Source organism: Pogoniulus pusillus, chromosome 12 (assembly GCF_015220805.1).
Source record: "Pogoniulus pusillus isolate bPogPus1 chromosome 12, bPogPus1.pri, whole genome shotgun sequence".
NCBI lineage: Eukaryota > Metazoa > Chordata > Aves > Piciformes > Lybiidae > Pogoniulus > Pogoniulus pusillus.
Genome location: NC_087275.1, coordinates 27,322,899 through 27,339,026, shown reverse-complemented (window position 1 = coordinate 27,339,026; position 16,128 = coordinate 27,322,899). Strand labels below are relative to the sequence as shown.

At 40.1% G+C, this 16,128-nt stretch overlaps 1 protein-coding gene across 23 annotated transcripts in view; it reads right to left on the bottom strand.

The window, feature by feature from the left end:
- DMD (dystrophin) overlaps nucleotides 1–16,128 on the bottom strand; it is a 1,274,903-nt gene that overhangs the window by 222,289 nt on the left and 1,036,486 nt on the right. For all 23 annotated transcript variants that reach the window (XM_064151948.1, XM_064151957.1, XM_064151959.1 and 20 more), the window contains 2 exons: nucleotides 6,795–6,967; nucleotides 3,913–4,069 (listed from right to left, as the gene is read on the bottom strand). In XM_064151948.1, the coding sequence (XP_064008018.1) occupies nucleotides 3,913–4,069; nucleotides 6,795–6,967 (330 nt within the window). The remainder of the gene's footprint in view (nucleotides 1–3,912; nucleotides 4,070–6,794; nucleotides 6,968–16,128) is intronic.

Sequence of the window (16,128 nt, the reverse complement as noted above, 5' to 3'; positions counted from 1 at the left end):
AATGTTTTAAAACAATCAGGTTAACCCTTGAGAGCTAACAGTGATTTTAATAGAGTACTGTATTCTAACAAGCAAGCTACCACTGTACATTGCTTGGTATAAAATCTGAATGGAGTTGCTCCAGTGTTAAGATTCTTTAACTCACATATATTTAGGTTTAGAAAGTTTTATAAATCATACTTGACCCTTGCATGAAGTGCAATGGAAAGAAGAAATAGAATAAGCCTTCTTCTTGCCTCTAAAGGAGGAAAAGCTTCTCCTTTAATTAGCCTTTGTGCTCACCTTGGGTGACACCATTCTGTCCCACCAGAGTGTGGCAGATCTGCAGCTCAAGACAGCAGACAGCATAATTTAAAATCTTCCTTTATGAATTGTGTGCTTTGCTCTCATTTGATAGTGTTAAAAGTTACACAAATAGTTATATTGGATCTTAAACATTACAGCTGCATAACAGCTTAAAAACATAATATGCCTCATAAACACCTCTGAAAACAAAGTATTTCTCAGAACTGTCTGTGACCAAAACCAGTCAAATAGGCTGCATGTGCACAAACATCTGTTCTGCCCACACATGCCTGGAGCACAGCCTTATGAGGAGAGGCTGAGGGAGCTGAGGTTGCTCAGCCCAGAGAAAAGGAGGCTCAGGGGTGATCTCATTGCTGTCTGCAACTACCTGAAAGGAGGTTGTAGTCAAGTGAGGGCCAGTCTCTTCTCCCAGACAACCAGCAACAGAATGAGGGGACACAGTCTCAAGTATAGGGGTGTATAGGCTGGATGTTTGGAGCAAGTTCTTCCCAGAGAGAGTGATTGGCATTGGAATGGGCTGCCCAGGGAGGCGGTGGAGTTGCTGTCCCTGGAGGTGTTCAAGAAAAGCCTGGATGAGGCACTTAGTGCCACGGTCTAGTTGACTGGATAGGGCTGTGTGATAGGTTGGACTGGATGATCTTGGAGCCAGAAATCCCTTTGGATTACGTATTTGGGAATGAGTACTACTGCTGTACTGAGAGCTACCTCTGTAGTGGTGTCAAGCCTAGTTTTGTATACATCCAAACAATAAGAAGGTCACAAAATAATCTTTCTTCAGCCTGTACTGCCCTTGCCTGAAACCATACCAACCACATCTAGCAGCATTATACTTCCAAAAGAGGTTTAAAGCCACGCTCCTTGTGCACCAGAACAGGGATAACCGAATCATATGTGCACCCTACATCCCTGAGCAGCCTGAGCAGGAATCATGGCATCTATCTTCTCAAAACAGCAGAGAAATGCTAATGGGAGCTTTCTGGCTTTGTATATTTTGCATTTACTTGTGAATGTGTGAAATGGTTTTGTAGGTTTGGTTTGGTGGTTTTTTTGTTCATTGTTTTTTATTTTTTCCTTTCTCCTCAAAATTTCTATTCTGGAGCTGGTGGAGGAGATCAGCTTGTAAACCCTGAGTTTTAGAATAGTACAGAGTGTGGTATTAAGGCATATTTACAGTTCTCACCTCCTTTCCTAGTTTTGATCTGCAGACTTCTACCAACTGAATTAAAATGTTTCAGCACAAGAATGGAAAAAAAAACCATGATCTTGAAGGAACAGCACAGAGCAGCATGAAAAATAATGAATGCTGATTTCATACTATCCCATTCCAAAGAAGTTCTTATTGTATGAAGCCAAAGACAGTTTTTCTGATGAAAGTTCTGTTGTGAAATATGTGCACGCTACCAATAAAAATCATAAGTAGCAATAAATGACATTATCTCTTCTCTTGGGGAAGAAGAAAAAAATTCTCTGTCTAGAGCCCTGATAAATACCTCTTCATAACGTGCAGATCATCACTGAAAGTAGAATTAGGCTAAATGAATGGCTGATTTACACCTAATGATTTCAGGCTAATTTCATTTAATTCCTTAACTTCTTCCACACTTCATGGTGACTGTAGAGGAAATCGAACATGTGTAATATACAACCTGACAAAAACCCAAGTAAACTACTTATTTAAGCATCTCCATTTGTCATCAACAGCACAGTAGTAATGGCAGTCTGATCACCATTTTCATAATGTACATATTGATCAGTTTATCTCAGACCTCTGCTGCCTCCTCATGAGTGTCCTTAATTTCCTTTAGATGGAGAAATACAGATTGCTTAAATTGAAAGATGAAAGCATAATGAGAAGAGTTGTTATAGCAAAACTAACACGAATCTCTATTAAAAAAGCAGGTCACAGGATCACAGGATGTTAGGGGTTGAAAAGGACCTCCAGAGATCATTGAGTCCAATCCCCTGCCAGAGCAAGATGACGGAATCCAGCTCAGGGTCACACAGGAACGCATCCAGATGGGTTGTGAAAGTCTCCAGAGAAGGAGACTCCACCACATCTCTGGGCAGCTTGTTCCAGTGCTTCATGACCCTTACATTAAAGAAGTTTTTCCTCATGTTGAGATGGAACTTCCTGTGCTGTAGTTTACACCCATTATCCCTTGTCCTAAGAGTGCAACTGAGAAGAATTTGTTCCCTCCCTCTTGACTCCCAGCCCTCAATATATAAACATTGATTAGATCCCCTCTAAGTCTTCTCTTCATCAGAACAAAATGTCCCAGGTCTCTCAGTCTCTCCTCACAGGGCAGTGCTCCAGCCCCTTAATCATCTTTGTAGCCCTAATTGTACTCCTTAGGCACTGCTGCTATAGATTTTGCAGGAAAGATTTACCAGGGAATTTGCAATAATTACTTTCTATATTCATAAATGCTGCTTATCCTGTAAATACAATCACTACATAGAACATGTGGCAACTTAGTGAAAGAAAAAAAACAGGCTATGTGCATGATGTCTAAGTTATTTAAGTGGGATCAACAGTAACAAGCACACAATTATTAACGTGATTCAATAAAACATTAATATGACACTTGGGAAAGCAAAGAAAACCACAGAATGATTAAAAGACACAGTGTGATTAGCACAGGTCACACAGGAACCACAGAATGATTAAAAGACACTGTGATTAGCACAGGTCACACAGGAACATATTCAGGCAAGTTCTGATGTCTCCAAAAAAGGAGACCCCACGAATGGAGCAGCCTGTTCCAGTGTTTTGCTACTCTCATAGCAGAAAGTTTTCCCTTATGATAGTGCTGAACCTTCTATGCTCCAGCTTGTATGCATCACCCCTTGTCTTATCACTGGACATCTCTGAGTAGAGGCTGGCTCCATCCACCTGACGCTTGCCCTTTGCATATTTATAAACATTAATGAGATCACCCCTCACTCTCCACCTCTTCAAGCTAAAGAGACTCAGCTTCTTCATCCTTTCTTCATAAGGCAGCTGCTCCACTCCTTTCATCATCTTTGTGGCTCTGTGCTGGACTCTTTCTAGCAGTTCCCTGAGGTCTTTCTTGCACCGAGGGACTCAGAACTAGACACAATACTCCAGATATGGCCTCACTAGGGCAAAGTAAAGGGGAAAGAGAACCTCTCTTGACCTACTAACCACTCCCCTTCTAATCCACCCCAAGATACCATTGGCCGCCTTGGCCACAAGAGCACATTGCTGTCTCGTGCTCATCCTTCTATCCACCAGGACCCCCAGACCCCTCTCCTCTGCACTGTTCTCCAAGAGAGGTTAGTATTTGTTCTGGCTCTGAAAACTAGCTCTATGTGCTAGCCTATAAAGAAGCTGTGCTGCTTTTCAAAAATGAGCAGCATCTGGTAGTACACAGTCCATTCTGCAACAGGCTGCTTTTTGCTCAGCTGTGATTGAAAACTGTAGCTACCACTCTCATACAAAAAGTTCAGTTTGCATTGTCTCTAAAATGTATTTTAGCAGGCACCTTACTTTTTCCAACAAGTGCTGCTTTGTGTGTCAGTAACCTGAAAACCAAAAGGCAATCACCAAAAGATCATTTGAAAAAATAATTAAATAAAGCATACCCTATGAATATCATTCTGTTTCTGTACAGTGGGAAGGTCTCCACCGATGGGTGCTTGTTGTTTTAACTCATCCTCCTTCAGCTGCAGCCATGCCAAAAGCTCCTGAAGAGAGAGATGTAAACGCTTCCACTGGTCTGTGCTGGCCTCCAAATGTGACCTGAAGTATGCATTAAATACAAGGTATAATCAGGTGTGGTGAAAACAGGAAAACACATTGTACAAGCTGATTTACAGAGAAGTATCTTGCTGTTTATTAACATAAAGATTGTTGCATTGCTTCATGAGCTGCGAATTAGATTCTGACTTAAATTTTGCTCCACAATCCTACACTGAAATGTTCTTTTTTTCCCATCTGTGGGTCTGATTTTGTAATTTGGTTTGTTTGGGGGTTTTTGTTTGGAGTTTTTTTGTGTGCCTGTGTGTGGCTTGTTTGGTTTTCTGTTGATTGTTTGTTAGGTTTTGTATTTGTTTTCTTTTTTGTTGTTGTTGGTTTGGGTACTATATTGGTTTTATTTTGTTGTTTGTGGGGATTTTGTGGATGTTTGTGGGGGCTTTTGGTTGCTTTGAATTTTTTGTTGTTGGTGGTTTTAATTGGTTGGGTTTCATTTGCCTTTTTTTGTTTGTTTGTGGTTTTTGTTTTGCTTTGATTTTAACATTTTCCCTGTCAGTAGTAACAGTTGTGTTGAACTGACAGTCTTGATAATTATGCAGGACTAGCATGAGAGTAACTAAGGTATCACTCAGGATTACTAGGACAAGAGTTAACTCACAGAAGAGTTAAGTATTGCTCTAAACCACAACACAAACCACTCAAACTCACACAAGATTCATATGGCTCCTTGTCCTTTCCTCCTAAAAAAGTAAAGTAACCAGGAAATTGTTAAAGCAAATAGAAGCCCCTTACACTACTCAAATGTCAGTGCCATTTAAACAGAGTGAATGAAAATAACTGAATCACTTGAAAAATTAAAAGGCTGAATACTGCTTTGTGCAAAAGAAAGGTCTCCACCATAACGATACCCTTTAAATAATTCCTCTGTGTATGTGTAAATGTCTTTTTTAATACTGGGATCAAGTACTGAGCCACTAATTTCCAGCAACTGCTTTTTGCAGTGAGAAAATATGTGACTGAAACATCACTGCACTAATCAGGTCTTCGGTTTTGTTCCTACCGTAGGCACACCAAAATTTGTCTTTCTAGACTTATGAATGTACTATATTTCAATTGCTGGTTGGGAAGAAAATATTAATTCATTTCCAGATAATTTAAGGACTCCTCTTAGTAATTCAGATCAACAGCAGTGGAAGATAACACTAAAGAGATAAAATGTACTAGAAAATTGAGACAGATTATCTTTTATTTCATGTATTTTCTGTTTAACTTATAAGACGTTACTTTTTCAGGGACTGCACATGGAATTGGGTATTTTCTGGCAGTGAAAATTCTACCTCTGTACTTCATACAGAATGGTTCTGGGTTTATCTGCAGAGCGCTCAGTTATTTAGGGTTAACTCAACAGTCTACAAGGAAATACAATAGATACAGACTCAGTGTTTTGAAGACATTATTACTTAGTCTGGATTTGGAAACGAAGAATTGTTGATGCAAAGGGCAGCTGTACGTGAAAAGCTCTATGGATTACAGCTTGTTTTCAGCCTCTCGTACCAGGTAGCTGGAGTGGCACGGAAAGAGAAAGCAAAGGGATAAACCAGCCACAGGCTGACAGAAAGCTCAGCTGCTCTGGTATGGGAGTTGCTGGAATTTTTTCTCCTTTTATGAACTTAAAGGCAACATCAGAAGGAAATGCATAGACCTTGCTGCCTTTTCATCTCTGCTCTCACTGGGCAACTGTAGGCTATGGCAAAACTGCCTCGTTGCAGATATTGCTGGTGAGGCCAGTTCTGTAGGCAGGAAATCTTGGGAAAGCCTAAGGTTATGTATCTTCATTTGCTCCTCAAAAAAAAACAAACAAAAGGAATGCATCTCTCTTTTTCTTTAGCTATTGATATCTTTTAAACCTCACATCCTTCATTTATTGCTAATGATTGGTTTTATGAGGATGGCTTTTGTCATTACACAGACTGGCTTCCCTCAGGGCCTGAGCTGAAAGAAAAAAGATAACATAACATACTTTATTTTGAGAAACATTTCTGCCTTTTGTAGCCTGCTGAACTACCACCAACATACAGCAAGTGAGCATATGAAAAAACACCCAAGACTGAACGGAACAAAGCTGGGTTGCTTGTTGTCAGAGCCATATTTCTGAAAAGAAGCTTGCTGAACAATTGGTTTTGCAAAGAAATTTTCAGCCCATTGAAGGCTGTACCTCCACTTCATTACTATTTATTATATGTTCCCATGACAGCAGATGTTTCCCCCCTGATGATACCACCTATGGACTTCTTTAACCCCTGGATTCAGTTTGGCAAATCTATCCATTCTCCAGACAACAGTTCAAAACTTCAATGATTTGTCTTTTCATTTGGGAGGTTATTCTTAGTTTTGCACTGGAAATAACAGACTTAGAAATAAAATTTATACTAAATATAGGCTATTTAATCACTTTCACAAATTATTGGTAAGTCACAGCCAGCTCTAGTAAAAAGGCTACATTTAGAGGGGATAGAGTTACTGTTAAAACATGCTAATCCCTCTTCCTGTAATTACAAAATCTCATCATATGCCTCAAATTCTAATCTCCTATTATAATTTTCATAGCAAAAACTTAATCATTCTTAGAAAGCTATGCCAACATTCAAAGAAGCACAAATCATTCACAAAGGACGAAAGTAGTGCTATCAGAAACAAATTATAACCTTGCTCTGGTAAAATGCAGCATTCCACCTGACACAGCAAGTGCAATCTTATGTGCAGGTCCTACCTAATGTTGAGGGATTTCTTCCTAAGATCACTCCATCTTAGGTTCATGTTATCCAGACGTCTCTGCAACAGGGCTGCATCCTCAGAGCCTTCCAGGGACCTCAGGATTTTCTGCCCGTTTTCATCCAGGTTGTGAAAGATGTCAGTATGAGCATCTATTTCTGCCTGTAGTTCCTATGGGAGCAAGAGAAAAGAATAACTGTGATTTCTTAAATCACAGAAGTTTTGTAGCACTTCTTTAAAGAAGTAGAAAAATCCTCAGTGCAACACAGAGCACAGATTTTGATAACTCCTTACATGGCAAAACCAAGGACCATATGCACAGCTGTTTTTCCTTTCACGTGAAGACCACTTGCACTGAGGAAAGACTTTCCCCATACAAACCACATTGATCAAAATGTAGAAAGTTATAAGTCTAGCCTTTGACAGGCAGCACAATAAGATGTGTTTACTGTGCTAACGGAGGAAAATAAACCCAAACCAAAATACAAACCCCTCAGCACCTCAGGTAAATCTAACCTTCACATGATACGTCTTCCTGTGCAACATTTTCAGCTTGAGCTGGGGACTGCAACACTGGTCCTGCTGCATGACAATTCCAAGAGGTCTATGCTTCTGCAGCAGCTGAGCTTTAAAATGCCAAGTTCACTTACATTCTGTTGACAGAATGCATTTTGGAGCACAAGCCTCAGCAGTCAATAGCAATAAACAGCCACTTTGTGCTCTATCAAAATACTGGTCAGGGCCATGGCTGTAGGAGGGCCTGGGAATAGCAAGGACCTAGAATATGCAACTGGCAGCTCACGTCGAACAGCCAACTTTTTTAGCACTTGGTAACTGCAGCCCAGCTCTACATTTTGAATGCCTTTTCCCCCCTCATTTTTAGCACAGCTCTTTCTGCCAAAAGAACATTCTTTAGAGAGCTGCCTGGTACCAGCATTCCTGCCTGCCCACACACTCAATGCAGCCTTTGTACATTGGCTGCCCTTCTCCAAGACGTTTGCATGCTGCAGCTCCACGAGATCAGATTCATTTGTAGAGAAAAGTGATTGAATCCAACTCTTTAGAAGAATAAACATTAAAATAAGAATTTAAACACATCCATACATGAGCACACAGACACTATATGTAGCCATACACACACAAAAGTACTTTTACTTTCAAACGAAGGAGGACACATACAGAAAAATGACCTAGATGATAAAGCTCTGCACTTTCTCCTGAGACACTTGGACAGTAAGATATCTAGTTCTGGTGGTTTCTTGCTACCTGAAATGGGAGCGCTGGGATGAAATGTGGAAGGGGAAGTGATTTATACCATTTGAGAGCAAGATCCAGCACTAACTGAGCATCACAGATAGCCCCCAATGGAAGCTTGCAATTTTCCTTAGAATGACTTTGAAGAAGCAAAGCACAGAACTTGCCTAGATGATGTGTTCATAATTGAATTGGTTTTATTTGATATTTTAAGTGCACTGAATCATGAGTAGATTGTCCTTTTTAACCTACTGCTGTTCCAAATATCATTTGTGGTCCTTCAGTGAATACCTACTTCTTGCATGACTGTGACTAGCACTGTCTGTGGAGCAATTTTAAGGAGGGCCATACAGATGTACGAACACAGCAGGAGGTCTTTGGTGTAATATAGCAACTATTTTTTTTATCCAACTATTTTACTTCATCTATGGTCATCTATAGACAATCAACCAGTGAAGCAGTTAGTAGTGGTTTGTTTGCTTGACTGAAGAATAATCTATTGCCAAATTTATTTCTATTCATGCTTGCATTTTGAGATTTTATTTAAGGTAGGTCAAGTATCACAAATTTGATGTAAATAACATGCAAGAAAGGATAAAGGTGACAGTAAAATGTTAGCTTTAATGTCAGCATACTTATATTATCCTCTCACATTTAAAAAACCTATAAATCTGTTTATGAGTGAAAGAATTATCATAGGTACTACCTACTGCACAGAATGCTTAGTTTTTAGGGTGGGGATGGAAACGGCTGCCTTCTTTTTTCCAGCAAGAACAAGCACATCAAATGTCTCCACAGTACTAAGTTTTCAAATGTGTCCCTTCTTGGTGTTTTAGCACACATGGAGTATTTTAAACACAATTCAAACAAAAAGGCATTTCCACATTTTTCTTGCTTTTAGGAAAAAGTGCCTCATAGTCTATACATCTTTGTCTCCTGACACATGCGTATTTGTGAAAATAAAATCAAATAAGAACTGTTTAATTCAGAATACTACATAGGAGTATGATCAATCTGGACAGTTAGTTAAATGTGTCATCAACATGAAAAGTGAGACACTTATCAAATGTTTGTTATTCGAGGTTTTCCTCATTCCCAGTGACTACACTTCTCCTAATTCTTTATTCCAGCTACGCAGGAGCCTCACACTGACAAAAAAAGCAAGACAGCAAAGATATTTACTCCATTTTGGTTGGTATATTTCAGATCTTTTCTTTGTGACTCTGTATCCCAAGAAAAAGATCTATATACTTTCAATTTGTTCTCTGAAATGAAGTCAACTTTTTTTTTCTTGACAAGAATAAAGTAGGAAGATCTATTTCATCTCATAAAGTGTTCAGATATTTGCAAAAGTATGCTGTCATTAAACATCATATCAAGAAGAATAGAATATAGACTAAATATAGACTAATGCATTTTCATTTTTTTCCAATGTGCTCAAACGCATGAAGGAACTGCAGAGGATGAAAAAAAATCAATCTGGCTTTAATTCAGCTGACCTACAGTCAGACTTCAGTTAACTCTGTATGCTGTATTTTTGATGTATGGCTTCTCACTGGAGCTGTGTGAAAATATATTCCTTTAAAAAGAGCAGATAGCAAAATGAAAAGCATCTTTTTGATCATGTTACTCAGAATGAGCTGAACCGCAACTCCATCACGTACAGATTTGCCTACGAATTTCAGAGTGAAATTCTTTATTAAAATTAACTATAAAGTAAAATGATGAGAGGTATCATAATATTATTTTCTAGAAATCCTGCTGAACAGCCTGTTGTGGCTTTCTACACAGTTAAAAATGTGTATTCACTTCATTATAATACATAGAATAAATCTAGAACTATATCACAGGACTAAGAATGGCAAAGAGGTCAAATAAACTTATCTTGAGGGGAACAATCCATGAAGATTTAAAACATTTGCTCTCCCAATACATAAATGTCCTGGCTTGAGATAGCCCATTCTCACAAGCAAGCACTCCAAACACAAACCAGGAGGGAAAGTAACACAAAAACCCCTGGGTTGACACAAGGATGATTAATGAAATGATATGATGTACAGTTACCTTAGCCTGTTTCACAGAAAGGCACAGCAAAAGCAGAAGCGGCAGCAGAAGGCAGAGATAAAACAACCACCTCCACACTCCCCAAGACCCCAGCCAGCCCAGCAAAGAAGACCTACACCCTAAGAACTGGAAGCAGCAAACTGAAACAGGAAGCCTCTCGTGTTATAATCTGAACTTCAAGCCCTATTATACTTTGCTCCAGCCAGCACTTCCATTTTGAAGTTGGCATGACTTCATCATGGTATCAAATACTCATTGGCAGATTCAGTTAGCTAAACCCATGACACAAGGCAAAACTTTTATTGGTCCTTAGAACGAGAGCATTTACTGAGCAATTCACATAATGTTGCAAATGTCTCAAATGAAATTTAAAATGTAATTAAAGACCAGTCTTACTGAGTTAAAAGCACAGTTGTGAGACAGCTATACATCATCATGCCATTCAGCTAGCCTACGGCATAACCCCAATTCCAGTCTGGTATGATTATATCTGAGTTTTATGCTAATGACTTGATTAAAAAGAAAGATAAAAAAGGTCTTTTCTATTGGGAAGATAACTTTATGAATATCATTAAGGCATTTCTATGTTACCAACACGTTTTTCAAGATAAATGATAAGAGTTAGTCTTCTAAGAGAGAATCAAATGTTGATGAGTGGAAGCTGGAAGTGTAACTTTGCCCCTGCATCGAACAGTCTCTGCAGGTTACATCTGTCATTGTTATGGCTTAAAATCTCCAAATCTCAGAATTAAGAAGGGACAAACATTAATATTCAAGAGCTTTTCATCTAAAAGGAGATACAGAAGTTTTCTTTAGCAAGTTGGGCCCTGTCCTTCAGAAAAAGCAACCATTACAGACAGGTAAAACAACCTTCAATTTAGGCTATAGTCAGGTTGTAAGATGTCATGTGGTGCATTTAAGGATGCATCCATCTCTTGCTGACATACAGTGACAATCATAGAATCAACCAGGTTGGAAGAGATCTCCAAGATCATCCACTCCAACCTATCACCCAACCCTACCCAGTAATCTAGACCACGGCACTACATGCCTCATCCAGCCTTTTCTTGAACTGCCTCAGCTATGGAGTAGTAGCTTAAAAGCAGCAATGCAAGGACTTGAACATATACTCTTTAATGTGTAGAACCCCATTCACAGGATTGGCTATTCAGATAAGACAAGGCCTTGCATTTCTCCCTCATTCATAAGGAAATTATCTAGCAATTACTTTGTATTCAAGTAGAATTAACTATAAATTATGACATAATTCCATGGGGCATGGGGGAGTTTACAGGCTTCTTGAAAACACAGAAAAACTTTGAAAGGCTACTTCTATTTACATGCAATGAAAATACAAATAAATGCACAAGCAGTGTGCCCAGGTGGCCAAGAGAGCCAATGGCATCCTGGCCTGCATCAGGAATGGTGTGGTCAGCAGGAGCAGGGAGGTCATTCTGCCCCTGTACTCTGCACTGGTTAGACCACACCTTGAGTACTGTGTTCAGTTCTGGGCCCCCCTAGTTTAGGAGGGACATTGAAATGCTTGAGCATGTCCAGAGAAGGGCAACGAGGCTGGGGAGAGGCCTTGAGCACAGCCCTACGAGGAGAGGCTGAGGGAGCTGGGATTGGTTAGCCTGGAGAAGAGGAGGCTCAGGGGTGACCTTATTGCCGTCTACAATTACCTGAGGGGTGGTTGTGGCCAGGACGAGGTTGCTCTCTTCTCTCAGGTGGCCAGCACCAGAACAAGAGGACACAGCCTCAGGCTGTGCCAGGGGAGATTTAGGCTGGAGGTGAGGAGAAAGTTCTTCACTGAGAGAGTCATTGGACACTGGAATGGGCTGCCCGGGGAGGTGGTGGAGTCGCCGTCCCTGAAATAAATAAATCAATCTTTAAATGTACAATGGTTCCTACATCTATCAAGACATTTTGACTTAGGATTTAATCCAGTCAAATTCTTGTCATTAGATGGGAGAAGTGTAAACTGTTTTGGAAATAGCATTGCTTTTTGTCTATTTGTCTTGTCATTATACCTAGGAGGGAAACACTAATTACAAAGCCATATCATGTTAGTTTGAGGGTAGACTAAGGCAGAAGAATTCCTAACAGCCACAGCAATGAAGGTGAATTACTGTGTAGTGTAACTACATCATATATATGTTACTACCACAGCCTGTGCTACCTTTCAGATAAGTAAATGCAATAAAGTGAACAAAGCATAAACAAAAGAGGGAGCTGCAAGTGTTCTGTATGTCAGAAAATCGGCCACCTCTACTGAACGGGCTTAGAGATGTGCCTCTGAAAAAGCTGGATGAGCAGGAGGGAAATAATATACATGTGCATGCAGTCATACACACCATTTTCTGGAAGTAAACCCATTAGGCCCAAATAGAACTACCACAGTTTTCTAGATTTCATAAGGTAGTCTTCTCCCAGGAAATATGCAGATCCTGATCCTGATACTTCTGTGCATGTATAGGGTCACTACATCTTCACATTCTGCTAGCAAACTCACTTTGTCCATCTTGCAGCAGCAAAATAAGAATGTTGTTGCTTTCTGCATGTCTAGTTTTCCCCTCCCACTATTTTCCAGCTGAAGCACACAGCAGCACCATCCAGTACAGTAACATTTACTGCAACTCATGCCAGGTCTGAAACTTCTGCTGCATAGATTGGTGAGCATCGACCTAATCCAGATGCACTGGCATCCCAGTACTTCAAATTAATACTGATTTTCTCTTACAACAATCAGGCAGAAAGGCTGAATTGCACAACAGCCTCAAAGCCTGAAGGAAAAGAAATACTAAGTTTTTTTTTTAAGTCTGTCAACAAATCACAGTGAAATATACCCAAGATTTGTTACATATAAGTGACAAGTCCTAGAAATTACTTGTATATTAGTTTCATGGAAAAGGATCTAAGGTTTCAAAGCATCAACATGTAACAGTAAGACATCTCACTAATTTTATCACCTAGGAAATTAATTTATGCTCAATCTACCCCCCCAAAAAAAGTAATCCCTTTTCAAATGATTTAAAAATAAAAATTAAAAGGATTTTGTAACAAAAAGAAACTATTTTGGTCCTATACATTATTGTAATTCCTTCTACCAGAAATAATTTTTTTCCTTTCTAAAATAGATTCTGACATTTCACATTTTTGTAAGTAACATCTCTGATGCCTGGGGAAAAAAATAATGGCTACATCAGTTTCATAACATGATGTTCAAATTAATTAAAATAACATAAAAGCTTACTAAAACTTTGAAGAGAACAATGCAGAACATAAAGCTGAAACTAGAGGCCTGATACATTACACATTAAAATTGACTCATGCAGAACAATAACTGTAATTGTTATAGGGCTCCTTTTAGAAGTTGATATTGTTCCATAGATAATGACTTTTTAATTAAGAATTTATAGCATTTCAGGTGTTGCTCTCTAATGAAATGCAAGATTTGCTGCATTTAACCATTCTCAATGAAGGGTAGATTAAGTAGGACCCACTGGGTGCTACAAAAGAGGAAATGACAGAAAAGTTCCAACACATATGCACATGCTTGTATCAAATCCTCTCTATCAGATCACAGAATCAGAATATTAGAGGTTGGAAGCGACCTCCAGAGATCATCAAGTCCAATCTCTCTGCCAAAAGCAGGATTACCTATGGTACTCTGCATCCAGGAATGCATATAGGCGGGTATTCAAAGTCTCCAGAGGAGACTTCACAAACTCTGTGGGCAGCTTGTTCCAGTGCTCTGTCTCAAGGAAACATTATGTTATTCAAGGTCACTTGTTATGTTAGTTTAGTTCAGCTCATATTCAGTTTTCTTCAAGGTGCCTTCCACTGTGAAATCTCCCCCTGTAAATGAAAGCATACTACTTTTCTTGTCCAGAGATAGATCACCTTAGTCTTGATTAAATATGCACCCTTACCACACATACAGTATGCAGTGCAGTATGCTTGTCTAAGTGCTTTCAAGGACAGCATAGAGGGAAGTCCTGAATAACCTTGGCTCATGTGCTGTGTAGTGACAAAGTATATATACAGTAAAGAAATCACAGAATGTCAGGGGCTGGAAGAGACCTTGAAAGATCATCCAGTCCAACCTCCCTGCCAGAGCAGGATCACCTAGACCAGATCAGACAGGAATGCATCCAGGCAGGTCTTGAGTATCTCCAAAAAGGGAGACTCCACAACCCCCTGGGCAGACAGTTCCAGTGTTCCTTCACCCTCACAGTGGAACTTCCTGTGCCTCAACTTCCACCCATTGACCCTTGTCCTGTCATTGGACATCACTGAGCAGAGCCTGGCTCCATCCCCTTGGCACTAATCTTTTACATATTTATAAACATCGATAAGGTCTCCTCTCAGTCTCCTCCAAGCAGCAGACTCCCAGCTCCCTGAGCCTCTCCTTGCAAGAGAGATGTTCCGTTCACTTTACCATCCTTGTGGCACTGGACTCTCTCAATCAGTTTTATGTCCCTCTTGAACCAGGGGGCCCAGAACTGGACACAGTACTCCAGATGCGGCCTCACCAAGGCAGCGTCAAGGGGCAGGAGAACCTCTCTTGACCTACTAACCACAGCCCTTCTAATCTACCCCCGAATGGCATTGCCCCCCTGGCCACAAGAGAACATTGCTGGCTCATGGTCAACCTCTCATCCACTGGAACTCCCAGATCCTTTTCCTCTTTGTTGCTTTCCAACAGGTCAGTCCCCAGTCTATATTGATACCTGGGGTTGTTCTTGCCCAGGTGCAAGACTCTACACTTGCTCAACCCTCCAGCCTGTTCAAGACCCACTGAATGGCAGCACAACCTTCTGATGTCTCAACCACTCCACCCAGCTTTGTATCATCAGCAAACTTGCTGACAGTGCACTCCATGCCCCTCCTCAGGTCACTGATGAACACATCGAACAGATCCCTGTGGGTCTCCACTAGTTACAGGCCTCTGACTAGACTCCATCCCATTGTAGGACTTGCACTCCCACTGCAAGAAATGTATGACTTATTTTTTATAAGCTATTAAGTTTACTTTGCTCATGTGTGGAGGCTGTAAAAATTTCTGAAAATACACAAGAGCTGCAAACTAGAAATTCTCTGCTACATAAAATAGTCTTATTCCTTTGGCATCCTTTGCTGACAGTCATTTAGTTCTCACAGCTCCTGATAGTTTACAACACACAGCCTGGACACACATTCCAAATGCAAGCTGAAATACAACATGCATTTGCTGAAGTACATGCAATCCACACAATTAGGTGGGGATATGCTTCAGATCCAATTGAAACTGACTATTTTAACAGCACTTAAAAACCCGCCTGCAGATAGCTCATTTCTGTTTGGGTATCAGCTGGAAGATCACATGAATACATAAAGTGGAGTAAACAAATACCTTCATCAAAACTGTTTCCCACTAAAAAAAGTTCTGCTAAATTAGCCACTTATGTCATGGTGCAGTAACATCTTCCCACACTGACTTTAAAAAACCCATTCTGACTAGGATTTTTATAGATCTTGGTTTGTATTGACACTACTTTGTGAATTTGTGCTGCAGTATTTATTTCTTAGGATGTCAAGTAGTGATAAGGCTAGGGGGAATGGATCCAAGCCAGAAGAGAGTAGATTTATATTAGATGTTAGGAAGAAGTTCTTCAACATAAGGATAGTGAGGCACTGGAACAGGTTGCTGAAGAGGTGGTGGAATCCTCATCCTTGGAAGTTTTTAAGGCCAAGCTGGATAGGGCTTTGGGCAACCTGATCCAGTGGAAGGGATGGCAACTCCACCACCTTCCTGGGCAGCCCATTATCTCAAGGTCTTAATGCTTTGGTTAGGGCAATTAACACTTAGCTTAGGCTTCTTCAGCCTCTCCCTTCACACATGCAGGGAGAAAACCTAAAGTTGAGTTTCTCTTTAACAAAACAAAATGTAATGCTTAACATTGCCTGGTTAGCCACACTCCTTTTCTCCAGTCATTTCAACTGTCACAAATAGGGGAGGTTCTCCATCTCCC